General features: G+C 50.1%; 5 protein-coding genes across 5 annotated transcripts; 3 read left to right on the top strand and 2 right to left on the bottom strand.

The window, feature by feature from the left end:
• Positions 1 to 530: 530 nt before the first annotated feature.
• On the bottom strand, positions 531 to 1,169 carry A1O5_09180 (uncharacterized protein; the record flags this gene model as incomplete). The annotated part of the gene is made up of 2 exons (XM_007749760.1): positions 531 to 1,077; positions 1,129 to 1,169. The coding sequence occupies 2 exons, from the start codon at positions 1,167 to 1,169 to the stop codon at positions 531 to 533; spliced, it is 588 nt and encodes a 195-aa protein (XP_007747950.1).
• A 1,924-nt stretch (positions 1,170 to 3,093) lies between these two features.
• Positions 3,094 to 3,333, top strand: A1O5_09179 (uncharacterized protein; the record flags this gene model as incomplete). Its single annotated transcript, XM_007749759.1, has 1 exon — positions 3,094 to 3,333. One exon carries the CDS (start codon positions 3,094 to 3,096, stop codon positions 3,331 to 3,333), a length of 240 nt encoding a protein of 79 aa, XP_007747949.1.
• Positions 3,334 to 4,629: 1,296 nt separating this feature from the next.
• On the top strand, positions 4,630 to 6,449 carry A1O5_09178 (uncharacterized protein; the record flags this gene model as incomplete). The annotated part of the gene is made up of 3 exons (XM_007749758.1): positions 4,630 to 4,762; positions 4,821 to 4,922; positions 4,978 to 6,449. The coding sequence occupies 3 exons, from the start codon at positions 4,630 to 4,632 to the stop codon at positions 6,447 to 6,449; spliced, it is 1,707 nt and encodes a 568-aa protein (XP_007747948.1).
• A 1,246-nt stretch (positions 6,450 to 7,695) lies between these two features.
• On the bottom strand, positions 7,696 to 9,861 carry A1O5_09177 (uncharacterized protein; the record flags this gene model as incomplete). The annotated part of the gene is made up of 1 exon (XM_007749757.1): positions 7,696 to 9,861. One exon carries the CDS (start codon positions 9,859 to 9,861, stop codon positions 7,696 to 7,698), a length of 2,166 nt encoding a protein of 721 aa, XP_007747947.1.
• A 1,330-nt stretch (positions 9,862 to 11,191) lies between these two features.
• Positions 11,192 to 11,815, top strand: A1O5_09176 (uncharacterized protein; the record flags this gene model as incomplete). Its single annotated transcript, XM_007749756.1, has 1 exon — positions 11,192 to 11,815. The coding sequence occupies one exon, from the start codon at positions 11,192 to 11,194 to the stop codon at positions 11,813 to 11,815; it is 624 nt and encodes a 207-aa protein (XP_007747946.1).
• Positions 11,816 to 13,897: the final 2,082 nt, after the last annotated feature.

Raw genomic sequence — 13,897 nt, 5'->3', positions numbered from 1 at the left:
AAGCGGTGGGATCGCGCACGATGGTATACCTTCGCGAACTCGAGGCCAAGGTGGCGCGGGTTTGAAGGCTTTGAATAGCCGACGGCTACAGCCATGTCTTCAGCACTGGCTCGCGCCCAGTTAACAATCTCCCCCGAGGAATCGAAGCGACATCTCAAACCCCTAGGTCAAGAGATTTCTATTTCAGGAGTGCCTAGATGTCAAGACTTCGCTTGGCATGCTGATTTGAGTACTCCAATTCAGAGTTGGCTGCACGACAGTGGAACATGAACAGTGATGAGCTCAATTTTCACCAACATCATTTCATCCAGTTGGTAAGTGCTATCCGATTCCACGCATTAAAGCTTCTGCTAAACCATACATTCTTTCGACATCCAGTACGTTTCCACTTCCGTAGTGATTGATGATTTAGAGTCTCAAAGATCCATATTGAACTCTCCGCGGAAAGATTGAACCCCTCCCCCTTCCCCGAAAGTTTGTCGTCCGTTGACAAGGTTACATTCCCTCCCTACAACCTCCATGTGATCTCTTCAGTTCCGCTTTTTATTCAACCGACCACGGAATATCGTCGATAACTGGCTTAGATCTCCAACTGGAAGCTGCACAGGGAATGCAACCGAGGCCAGGATCTGCGCCACCAGTAGATACCAACATAGAATGCAGACCGCGAAGAAGCAGCCACCGGCGGCGGTCTGTAGTGATGTTGCAGCGACGCCCTCAGCAGCCTTGAAAAAGACACCGGAGAGGCAACCCAACCCGGGAACCAGGAGCAGGAATGTCAACATGAGTACAAGGTTGGTTTTCAGGGAAGCAATGAAGTATATAAAACACAAGAGGCCCATGTAAAGCGGAAAGTAAGCGAACGTGGCGTTGAAGGTAGGGTTTGCGAGAGCCGTCTCTGGTTTCTGAGGCTGGTATGCAGTAGCTGCATTGAAGTAGGGTGTAAGTGTCGCTGCGAATGAGAGCCAGAAAGCGCCGAAGGATCCAAACACAGCGAGCTGGAAGGTGTGGCCAAGGAAAAATTCGAAAAAGGACGCAATCACCATGAGCAGACCGCCGAAGAAATAGAAGACGCCGCTGTCAGGAATCAGTACAGGACTTGCGTCCGGGAACCGGGGATGCACTTACATTTCGGCAGCACCGAGTCCGCCGGCACCTCGCCAGCCCATCAATACGTTTGAAACGGGTGTAAGTGAAAGCAGAAAGCCGGCAAGCGCACTATAGAGGTCGTGAGTAGGTATGATTTCAGCGAGTGTGATGGTGTCCTACAGCGGCATGGGATTTCCCAGAGAGGATTGAACACTGTTGAAAGGATTGGTGTTCACCTCAACGTGTTGAGGACGGCTGCCATTAGGAAGTTGGGAATCCATCTTGGGGAGTTCTGCCCTCTCGATGTCTGCAGATAGCCTTCGTGGGTTGCTCAACATGTCAGAAAGTTTAGGTCCCAAGAGATAGAGACAGGTAAGGTTGCAAGACGGAGTTGCTGTAGACTCAGCCGGTGACTCAGGTCGCTTTCTATACTTTCTTCTGGACGTCAAATACGTTGGCTGATATCCAGTCTATCCGGGTGAATGGAATTACTTGACGGTGCCGATTTCAGCTCAGACTATCCAGCAAATGAGACCAAGCACAAACCTTTCTAAAATGACCACGATCACTTCTGGTGGAGGCATTGACTTCACGCTAGATGCTGGGGCTTGCTAATCAGCCTTTAATCTGGGGAGAGAGCGGTCGTTCAAGCGGGGAATCTGGAAGTGGAAGATTGTCAGCAGACTGTCTGTGGAAGCCATTAGAAACAGAGTTCCTCCTCTTCCAGGATTTTCGGGACGAACAAGCGGTGATTTGTTACGGAGAGCTGAATAAAACCTTGTCAAGAGCGGCCAAAAGGAGTCAAGACGAATTTACCAAGTGCAATACTAATAATTCCAACAATCAAAAGTAGGAATGGCGAGGATGTGGCCCCAGAGCCTATCAAAACAAAGTCCCTCGACGATCGCTGCTCTCATGAAGCGTCCGGGGGTTTTTGTTCCCCAGTGATTGTGACCATTTGCTCGTCTAGCACCAAGCCAGGATTGATGATACAGGACCCGGTTTGACGCTAGGAAGGAATCCTCGGACATCCAAGATAAATAGGCTTGTGTGGTGCTTTTAATTTACTTTGGCACTATAGAGTCGGCTCCGCAGCCCCACACTATGGAGACGGCTCCGCCATATTGCTCCACACTATTACAGGCGCCTCTATACTAGTTCTCCGCTGTACGAAATCCGGGTGCCTTGCAAGAATCTGTGGCAGCATCAGCCCTCAGGAGTAGGTGTGAAGAGTATGATATACGTAGACTTGCTGACCGAATACTGCCGATATGGCAGCCTTGAGCGGGACTAAGTTGTGACCGAATGTCTGCTCTCACCATGATAGATGCTACAATAGAACTAGAATCTAGCTGGTCATGGAGACAATTGGGGCGTCCAAATGCCAAGGATCGAAAAGAAAGCACCATACGATGTCTTGGGGGTCGAGTTGTGGTCTCAGGTGAAGCAGTCCGAAACAGTTCTTTTGACACATTGCTGTTGAGACTGAGAGGTTTGTCAGGCGTGGGAGACACCCGCTACGATGAGATCTAACTCTTGACTACAGGCATTATTCTAGTATCTGAGGGAGAAGACACATCCATCGAAGATCTCGTCACATTGACCGATGCCAAATCGCTTGCTCAATTCCAGCCTGATGAGGCGAATGGCAACAGCAATGTGAGCTTTGGTTTCAGCTTACCTACCCATGCACCGAGGCTATGGGGTGGAACAAGATACCTCCCACATTCAGCAGTCCTTACTAGATTTGCTCCAAGGTTCCCAAACTCCAGCGGCTTGAATGATCAGAAAGTGACCCAGGGAGTCTGCGAAACCTCATATTGGGTCGAGGCAGAATTTCGGCTTGAGGAACAACAAGTTGGTTTCTTAATCAAGCATGTACGGATTTCTGATCTATATCCTTGCTTACAAATTGCGATCGGACGGCCGTCTCATCTGTCTATCCCTATCAATTCTGGTTATTTCGCGAATTTGTTTTTTTATCAAAGGACTGTCAACCTTTCAATGACCTTTGGAGAGTCAGAGCCTATCGCCCGGGACCATAAAATGGGCAATCGATACATATCCTTCCCACTAACACTCGCAATGAATACTCGGAGCTTCGCCAAGGAAATTCTCCCCTGGGATACCAGGCAGCCCCTCAGATGCCGTGTCAAAGTCAAGTGGAGTATGAAGGTCTCTTTTTCGACGACTCGGGACAACTCCGGTGCGAAGTTCGACACAGATCGAGTTATCCTCAAATAGGTTGAGACTTCACCAATTCAAAGTTCCTCGATATATTTCCGCCCGGTGCTTAACTCCCAGGACACAAAGGTTACAGATGCGGAGGTAGCGCCATCTCATTCATGTACCGCAATATCTCAACTTGATCTCCTGGCACCCAATTTTATCCAACAGCCGTCTAGTCAATGGGGCCTTGTATCGAGAGGCTACACCATGGAGGTCACACTGATCTTTGACAAGGTCGATGGCCTGACGCTCCCTAAGTTTCACAGAATCCTCCATCTGGCTGTAACACCCTGCGACACATGCAGGGAGGATACATGGGAAATGTATACGTTGCAAGAGGGTGGCGCATCACCACACTATCAAGAACCCGTCAGGCAGACAGCAAGGCCCACCTCTCCGCTTCCTATTTATTGTTGAATTGGAATTAGAAGATACACAATGCTAGCATCAGATACATCCATTGCTTTCTTACACGTAAGCCGGTCATCGCAGTTTGGACACGAATGTTGAAATTCTCTAGTGTACTCAAAATCTGATATTGAAGAAAAAAGCGGGCATCGTATAATTTGCTCCACAAGTGCTTGTGCGACGATTTGACGTTACGGGAGCTTGTCACCATGGTTTGGGGACAACAAACCGCGTTTTCTGATGGATGGGCCCAAAATGAAGCCCCACGAAAGAGGAAGATTGTCTGCCGAAATCTTCCGCCAGGAGCCGAAGATCATTGCTCTAAGCAAGAAGGTGATTATATCTAGATCAGCAGATGGAACCTTGGGCATCAAGGAGATTTGGACTCGGCGAACCACAATCGGCTGGGGGAGCATGGTTTCAGGGCGGGCGCTTGAACTCAGATTCGAACTGCCCGCAAAAGTGACTATCAGATTGCGAAAACATATCGGACTCGAATCCCTTGTCCAATCATTTGTAAGAGATAGATACTTGGCATTGACTGGAGTCCCCGTAGACTTCAAAGCCTCAAAGAATGATGGACGATTCGAAGTCAGAGGAGACATTTTTTGAGTTCCAAAGACCGGCTGCTCCGCATCGATGACAGGGCTCTAGGACTCCGAGTCCCCAGGAGGTGGGGGTGGAGCGGAGATTTCAATGGCATCTTTGTTTTCACGGAGACAAGGCTGCTTTTTCCAACTTGGCGTTACCCAATGCGGAATGTTTGAGGGATGCTAACGACCTGGAGGATAAATACTCCAGGGACGCGTCCCTGGGGCAAAAATGAGAACTGAAAGTCGTGGACAACGACGACAATAGCTTCACACGCGGCAAATCCAACTAGCCAGTATTTCTGCCACAACAATGGGCGAATACACCCCTCATCCCGGAAATGCTCTAAGGACAGAGTTAACAGAATTTGCTCACCGCCGTAGCAATGAGGGGCCCTATGCGGATAATTTGGACGTGGATGTTCTAATCGTTGGAGCCGGTTTCGGTAGGTCCAGCTTTTGTGGGCGGCCCACCGGCAACGCACTCAACTAACCGTTTCCTAGGAGGCACGTACCTTCTCTACGAACTGCGCAAGGCCGGCTATCGGACCACTGTATATGATGCAGGCACCTCCTTCGGGGGCACTTGGAGGTGGAACGTTTATCGTACGAGAATTTAGACCTTTTACTATACTAGGACTTCAATCTGACCCTTTTGTAGCTGGCGCCCGAGTTGACAGCGAAGTTCCGATATACGAGCTTGCCATCCCCGAGGTTTACGAGACCTGGCACTGGACAACTAACTATCCAGACTGGAAGGAGCTACAAGCGTATTTTGCCCACGTTGATAAGGTCCTAAACCTCTCTAAGGACGTTGCTTTCCAAACCGTGGTAACCTCGGCAGAGTTCGACGTTGATTCCGGCAAATGGACAGTGAGAACTTCAGACGGACGCAACTGTAAAGCCCGGTTCTTCATCGCGGCCTCTGGAATGGCCGCCAAACGCTATATTCCTCAATTCAAAGGCCTCGAAAAATATAAAGGTGTGATCAATCATACTTCCTTCTGGCCTAATGAAGACGTCGATGTTCAAAACAAAAATGTTGCGGTGATCGGTACCGGCGCCTCGGGGGTTCAAGTTGCCCAAGAATGGGGTCCGACTGTCAAGAGTATGCACGTCTTTCAGAGGACACCAAATCTTACTATACCCATGAGAAGACGAGACCTCACGAAGGAGGGACAAGATCAGCTTAAAAGCATCTATTCAATGGTGCACGAATTTCGCGATCGATGCTTCGCAGGCTTTCATTATGATTTCTGCGAGCGCAATACCTTTGACGATACTCCGGAAGAGCGCGAGGCATTTTTTGAGAATCTCTGGAAGATAGGTGGTTTCCGCCTTTGGCTTGCCAACTACAAGGACTTCTTGTTTGACGACAAAGCAAATCGCGAGACTTACAACTTTTGGCTCAAGAAGCAACGGGCGCGACTTACGGATCCTGTCAAACAGGACCTCCTTTGCCCTCTTGAACCACCGCATCCGTGGGGTGTAAAGCGACCTTGCTTAGAGCAGAACTACTACGAAGTTATGGACCAAAAGAACGTCACAATCGTCGACATTAGCGACGAATCTGGAAATAATATTGCAGAGTTCACAGAGAAGGGAATTAAGATGACGAACGGTGACGAATACGAATTTGAGGTTGTCGCCCTTGCGACCGGCTTCGACGTCGCCACTGGCGGGCTAACTCAGATGGGACTCAAGTCTATCCGTGATACAACTCTTGATGACGAATGGAAGACGGGCATCAACTCATTCCTCGGAGTCACCATTGAAGGATACCCTAATTTCTTTTATCTTTATGCGGCGCATGGTCCTACGCTTCTATCTAATGGTCCATCATGTGTGGAGGTCCAGGGTCGATGGATTCGCGATGCGATTAATATGATTACCAGACAAGATATCAAGTACATCAACCCGACTGACGAGGCAACTAAGCAGTGGAGGGAAAGAATCGATAGCCTCGCGAGCGCAACACTATTTCCCAAAGCAAAGCGAAGCACTTACATGGGAGGTAGTATTCCTGGGAAAAAACGCGAATTCGTCAGCTATGCTGGCGGCTTGGGCAATTACAGCGCAGAAATTCGGGCCTGTTTGACAGGATTCAAGGGGTTTGAGGTTGTGAAAGCCTAGTCTGTCACATCACAGCAAGGTAGAATGCTAAATTCGATTTCTTGGTCTTCACGCACGCCTAACTCCTGCTTCATGTTTCTTATCTCGACTTGCTCATCCGCATCTCCATGTGGGGCGACGCCTCAGAGCAGGTTTGAGAAGAATTACGACGAAAACTCGAGGCTGAGAAGGCGTGACTGAATGAGAGTTACGCTTGAGATGCTGTTGAGTTACGCGCAGTCGTGGCCGCCTTTCGAATTCTGCTCTATGAGACAGCGTGCCCGGAAACTCATTCACCAAGGTTACTAACGACCTTCAGCCTTGACTGGCCGAGATGTCCTCAGGGAGTAAACAAGTCTGAACATTGCGAGGGTGAGTGTCAGCGTTTACAAAATCTCTAGTGCCTGCACTTAGTACAGTATATGCAGCACCACCCGGGTAGTAACTATCTAAATGATTCTAGAAAACACCCAACGCATCACATGGCGGAAAATGCGGTCCTGTGGAAGCAACGGGCGATTAAATAAAACGCTGGCAAGGTAACTCTGTTTGAAAAGTTAATAATTACGAGTCAAAGGGAACATCATGAACGTTAGGCTTCCTAGTTATTTACGTTACCATTTCTCGCCCGTCTTAGTACTGTAACAAGGCAAAGTGGCTGTGTTGTGCTGGTAGAGGGGTAGCAGGGAGGAGATTTGGCTGCCCACAGGTCAAACCAAAATGGACTAGAAGGGCAGGACAGTTTACAGTGCTGACAGTGTGCCATTCTTTACAGTTTGAAACAGAGTATCATTCCATGGTTTTTTGGTGCCGTCTACCTATTTCCTAAGTGTTTTATCGGTCCTTTCCTACTCTTCAATGCCGCCGCCGTGCTAGGCGCTCGTTGCCCTAGCCCCTACCTCTCTGGGGGTGGTGTTGGTGGTGTTGCCCTGTCAGCGCCGACTAGAAACGCGTTCTCGATTCCCGACCTGCTGGACAGGCCTCTGTGCGTTGTTGCACGTGCATGCTAAACCCTAAAATGCTCTGTTACAGTATACGCCTAGTATAGGAAGGATATTCTTACTTGTTACTTAATGATGCCTAATGGCCGGCTGGTTGGTATGGATAGTTCAATCTGGAGGTTGGCTTTCCTTGATACGTAGCTAAGTATTTAACGCGTGCATCGTGATCATCACCAATTCTTGGTGGGATAACGGGTCAAATTAAGATAAATGCTAGCTACCTAATGCTAATCAACTTAAATCCACAAACTTGCCAGCGACAGCCTTCAGTCTGTGTTGGTGAACCGACTCATCCTTCGCTTCAAGGATATTGCCAATAGAAACGCCATATCTGATTTCCGACCAAGGTCCAGAAGGGCTTCCACACAGTGGCCCAAACTTAAGTAAAGTTGTCCAAAATCGCCTGGAGTCCACCTTTGTGTGGCAGGCTCTCCCGATGTAGGATCAATCTCACCAAGCCAAGTCAAAAACTGCTCGGAGACTCTTGCAAAGGAACGGATCATTATCTCGGTCCATGGTTCGGTAAGGAGTGCCCCGTCGTTGACAGTAGGGTGGAAGTCGTCGGATTGACCAAAGCTACATCCCTCCCTCACCTTGCCAACCTTACCGAGTTCGGCCATTTCGAATGCGCTTTGTTTCCTTATATGGAATAAAAGTCCGCATGACCGTCGTATCGCGCAGTGACGTTCGTCGCTTTCGCCAGTTTTGTCGAGGTCCTCGATGAGATCGGACAATAGAAAGCAGGCTAGATTCCAGTGGCTGGTGAGAACTGAGTACCATGACTGGATTTGTACGGCCAGCTCGTCATGGCGGTCGATGCAGGTGCTGATGAAATTGCCGTAGTGTTCGTTCCAATACTCGTAAACTTTTAGGGCGTCCAATATTGTCTGTTCTAATCTTTGAGGATGCGTTCGCCGAAAACGCGCATTCTGTATTTGTTTGATCTTGCGAAACAACACCGCCTTGACCGGCGCTGCTTCCCGAAGAAGTGCAGTTGCAGCTTCCTTCTCAAGCGAGTAATTGACTGGCCCTGTGGGGCGAACGTTGCGCCCGAGGAAATACATTCCCCACGGATTCATGGGCACGTTGGTGTGAGTATCTGCTGATGATAAGGATAAATCTGTTTCACTCAGGGTCTCTGAGATGACCATCGATTTCATTTGGTCCTCGGATAGGATCACGGAGTCTTCGTCCGACACCACCGGCAAACGATTATTGATGGTCGCTGAAAGTGTATCGCACAACATTACCAGCCAAAACAGCTGATTGAACGTCATTCGATCCAGCCAGACCTCAGCATCGACTTCGTATGGTGGAGAGTAAAACACCCCTGCGCTTCCAGCGTATTTGTCATGCCTTGGATTCATCCCACTGAGCTTGACTCTCCTCGCAGATAGCCGCATGAGTGACTCCCGTATATGAAGTGAATCCTTGTCCATGTCTAAAAGTTCCTGCGTCTCGGTAGAGTTTGGCACACTGCCTGGACGGACACGGGTGGATGATTCACCGCCAACACGGGCACGGCCCTGGGAATCGGATTCATCGTCGCTCCACACGAGGCCACGTGAGGCCACCTCCGCAGCTATGCTGGAACCATAATAATCCGTCCTTCCTTTGCCGTGGTCCTTCATGCGCTGAAAGTCCTCGTTCGAGAGCGGCTTTTGCGTGAAGGCAAAAAGTACCTGAGCGAAGGCGACTTGGAAGGAATCAATGCCGCTGGTCTGCTGCAAGGCCCGGCGAGCCTCATTCCATAATGTTTCTTGAAGAGATCTGTCGAAACTTGCCAACTTTGCCTCCGCGAAATCGAACAGGGATGCCTCGATCAACTTCTGGAATTCTTTGGAGAATTGATTGCTATCTCCAACCCCCCGGCCATTGAATAAGTCAAATGCGCTAGCACCACTGAGCTGTGACCATTGGGCTGCGAAGGCCATGATTGACGCTTGCAGGGCATGCGATGCGAGTTGGCATTCTCTGGGTGTCAGGGGCCGCTCGCTGAGAACGCAAGAGGGGCGATCCAGCCTCTGAATTCGACGAATCATACCGTACTTTCTGACGGTGCCTTCGTTGTGTACCCCAAAGTCCTGGACGCGCCCTCTATGTCGGTCGATGCCTTCATTGTTATAAGGGCAGTTCTGCTCGGTAACCCAACACACCAATGCGTTTTCCAGAGTGTCGCAATAGATATGTTTTAGGCTTGAAGATATGAGAGATTTATTGGTTTTCTCGGCCAAATAGTGCGTTGGTAGATTAACGCGTGGATGAGTCTGTCCCGATGTCCCCATCCACGCGTTTCTGTCCTCGGCCGCGCTTCCTTCTTCGAACTCGTAGATTGGATGGCCCTCGCTGTCGTCGTTATTGAAATTACGGTGTAGAGAGTCGCCCTCGCCTAGTGAATCCGAATGTCCACTCCCGTAGATCGTTTCGCTCATGTGATGTGATGTACCAGTGTCTTGAACGCAGCTCCATGTCGAAGCATCGGCAAAATTGGACAACGGTTCGTGTGGATAGAAATTGTCCTCGGGACGCCCAGCCGGGGGTAGGCAGTGCGAGCCGTTGATGTTATCCACCCGGCCGAAATATGAAGCTAGGGGAAACCCAGAACCAGTTGACTTGCTCTGGCGGTGGTAAGCCACGCCTGATGCAGTACTGAGACTTGCACTTCTTTCTCTATTTGTTGTTCCGTCTGGGAGCTCAATGCCGCTTCTTGTTCCGAGTATATGTCCCCTCTGGAGAGGTCGGGGTTTTGCATTGCTTACCTCCTCCTTTTGCAGGCTCCCAAAAGTGCAAGTCTTCCTTGTTCTGATACAATTTGAACAGCCAGTCCATTGCATGAAAGCAGCATCGCAAGCCCGTTTAGAGCGTCAACATTGGTCACAGCTTCGATTCTGCCGGCGAGGAGTCTTGTAGTGGAGTTTAGGGGCAGGCCCCGTAGATTGCCCGGAAAACATGGAGATCAATTGTGTGAGGATACCGGGAGGCACAACAGATGGGGTATGGGGAAGTGGGCGGGGGAATCAAATACTCCAGGTCTAACAGAATGCTCCGTACGCTAATTCTCGGGATCATTTTGGCTTCGTGATGTCGAAGTTTGACGCTGATGGACCCCCAACCCCGCCCGACTATCGGTACCCTGGTAAGCCCTCGACCACCAGAACTGTTTCACCATCACCGCCAAAGAGAAACTCTAACGCCTGCCCTACTTAGGCACCAAGGGTAGGTAGTGGGAGTTTAACTTTGCAACTGGTCAAATCATCTTCGGCGTCTGCCTAGTCGGTCGCCGCCAAGCAGCATTCGCCCACCACCAAGTTTTGCTCCACAAAAGCAACTCCACGGCGAAGAGAAGCGTGGAAAACGCATGCGGTAGCTACATTCACGATCGAGAAGATGTCGGCACGAATTGTTCCAAGGGTATCCAAGGTAGATTACGTGGAAGGTGGAGGGCAAAAGCAGCATCTGTAACCTTTTTGAACGGATGGAGAAATTTTCAGAATTGTTATGAAGGGAGGTCAGGCTTCACCTACTACGCTTTTGCATGTTCGTTTCCTTTCTACCTCGTATCCTAATCAGCGCTTGCGGCGTTGACTAAATTTGAGCTACTCTTCCAGGCACTCTTCCAGGCACACCGCCCTCGAACATCAAGGGGAAAAAAAATTCCAGAACACGAGGCGGCAATCGAAGTAATACTCGGAAAAGGTGCCATTCTGGAATCGACAAGCAACAACGGCCAAACACCGTTATGTTACGCAGCAGAGACTGGACATGACGCAATGGTCGAAAGATTACTTGAAGAAGCGCGCCGATCTGGAGTCGAAAGATCAAGCCATCAATGCTCAAGGAGGAAAGTACGGCAACGCGCTACAAGCGGCATCAAAAGGCGGTCACGAAAAGATAGTTCATATACTTCTCGACGGTGGAGCAGATATGAATGCTCAAGGAGGATTCTGTGGCAACATGCTACAAGCAGCATCAGGAGGTAGTCACGAGAGAGTGGTGGGGATACTCTTGGACAGAGGAGCAGAGGTGAGTGCCCAAGGACGAAAGTATGGCAATGCCCTACAAGGAGCATCACGCAGTGGCTATGAGGGGGTTGTGCAGATACTCCTCGACAGAGGGGCGGAGGTCAATGTTCAAGGAGGATATTGTAGCATTGTGTTACAAGCGGTATCATACCGTGTGGACGAGAAAGTGATACAAATCCTACTGGACAAAGGCGCAAATGTTAACGCCCAGGGTGGATTTCATGGGAGCGCAGTACAGGCGGCAGCGGAGGGAGGCCATGAAAAGGTTTTACAGGTCTTGATCGAGAAGGGCGCCGACGTGGCTGGTCAGGGTACCGACTTTCAAGTTTGCTCCCGCACTTTAGTTAGATTCAAAGCTATGTAGAACGTGGTGGATCTACATTCGTTGGGACGTATCTAAAAATTGTTCCGGCTGTTTTGCCCCGGCTCTGGAGCGAGTTCTTTTCGTCCTCCAACTTACATGCTGGGTTCATTTCACTAAGTCGTCAATATATGGTGTTTCCCCTTCCTCCTCTGTGCCTGTATGTCTGACAGGAACCAAGCGATCATCTACCGACACTTCAAGCGGTGCTTCCAGTTGCAACAGCGTTTTCCCTCGGTGGTCATCCGCCTCGGAGTCGGGCCCGTCATAGGAACAACCTTCGGGATTATGGGCGCATGCCAAGCAGGGCCGAGTTCCAAAGCACGGTTTCGTACGGTCAATCTGAAGTTCATCTCGTGTGAGACATCGGTCATGTACGTACCTCAATGCCGAGGCTCTCGTAATGTCGGCAGACGCGACCAACGTGGGAAGGGCATCGCGGATAGCGACAGTGGCCAGTGTTACCGCATTGTGGACACTGCCCTTCTGGGCTTCGTGACCTCTCATCCCGGTGAGCAGTCTCGGGTCTCGAGCTAATTGACCACCGCGTCGCAGGCGCCCTAGGCGACGGACACTTCTCCCTCCTGATCGTTCGTCGTACTGGGACAGGATCAAGCCGTCGGCTCTTAGAGGGAGTTCGGACGTTAGTAGGTCTGTTTAGGACGATAGTCTCACTGTTAAACTCAGCGTCGTCGTCATTGTCTTCACACCTGTCGGGGATGCCAAGGTCCTCGCCCACTCGTTCTCGTTTGTGGCCTGAGGTGGTGTTCTTGGGAGGAGGTGGGAGGAGGCATGGTTGCTCAGACAACTTGGGAAAGTGCAGGAAAATCCACGCAGTACAACCTACGAAGTCTTGCGCCTCGCCAGTGACCGTGGAATTTTCGTTCAAGCAAGTCGCTTTCGCCAACACGTCCAAATAGCCTTTGGGCGGAGCTATACTGTAGGGGACACCACAGACCCCTTGAGCTGTCATCCAAAGTTTTCAAGTTTCCCTAAGATCCGTCATAACAGCCAACCATCCCAGGTATCATAAATGTGTGTGGGAGTCTCGAAGCAACGTCGGGGCCGATTGTATGTCGCGCAGATGGCAAGTTGGGTCAAGGCCAGGTGCAGTTGAAGGAGTTTGTAGAGTTGGAGAGAAACATTGAAGAGGTTCAAATAAGATTGCCATGATGCGATGACCGAGCCCGAGAGTTGAGGATTCGGGGGACAATGGGAAGGAAAGTGGCGGCTGGAGCACTGGAAAAGACGACGCGAACAAATGCGACGCCATACCCATTTCTACAATACTGAATTTGATGCTGTATAAGCAGACAGTTCCACGGTGTCAGCACAGGCGCAAAAGACTCCCTGACTGTCGTTAAGTTTGCGATCGAAGAAGTTGGTGTCGGTGTTCGACGAGTATTACGAGTTGTGTTTTCTTTCAGTTGTCCAAAAAGTCATCATTCACCATTTTGGGGATAGCGTGCCCAGAGCGCCAAGAGCGCGTCAGCGAGGAAGCAATGGTCGAAACCGTCTATTAGACCTTTTTCTTCACGAAGCCATGCGAAACTCGCCGGGAGAAAAGACCCTGACAATCCTTGAGGACACCCACAGAAACATGTGATCGACGCCCCTTGCTTTGCCCTTGCTTTCGAACGCCTTCTTCACATCCTCAATGAGCACCCCGGCTTGAATATCGACCTCTCCGATGCTTGTCATGCTGTAGTCTTCTCAGGATTGAGACAGCATCTGAAAACATCGAAACATTTTTAGGAGAATGCGCCACGGACCCGTATGCATGGATGATTCTGAGAAGAGAGGGCCAGTTCAAGCTCATGGAGCAATGCCTACCCGGCCAGGAAGAAGGAGATGGGACATGTCGAACGGACCAAACAGATCCGAAGCATCTACTGGCACGTACCTTCCAAAGACAACGCCACACGACCAAAAGAATGTGACAATAATAACAACGATGCTACGACGCAAGCACGCCTCCCAGTAAAATCTACTCCTGGCTCGAACGACAACCCGGAGATTAAAAGAGACGATGAGACTCACAGAACCAGATATCGACACTCTTTTATAAGCCGGGCGACAAACATT

The sequence above is a fragment of the Cladophialophora psammophila genome (genome assembly GCF_000585535.1).
Source record: "Cladophialophora psammophila CBS 110553 chromosome Unknown aczJe-supercont1.15, whole genome shotgun sequence".
NCBI lineage: Eukaryota > Fungi > Ascomycota > Eurotiomycetes > Chaetothyriales > Herpotrichiellaceae > Cladophialophora > Cladophialophora psammophila.
This window is presented reverse-complemented; position numbering and strand designations above follow the sequence as displayed.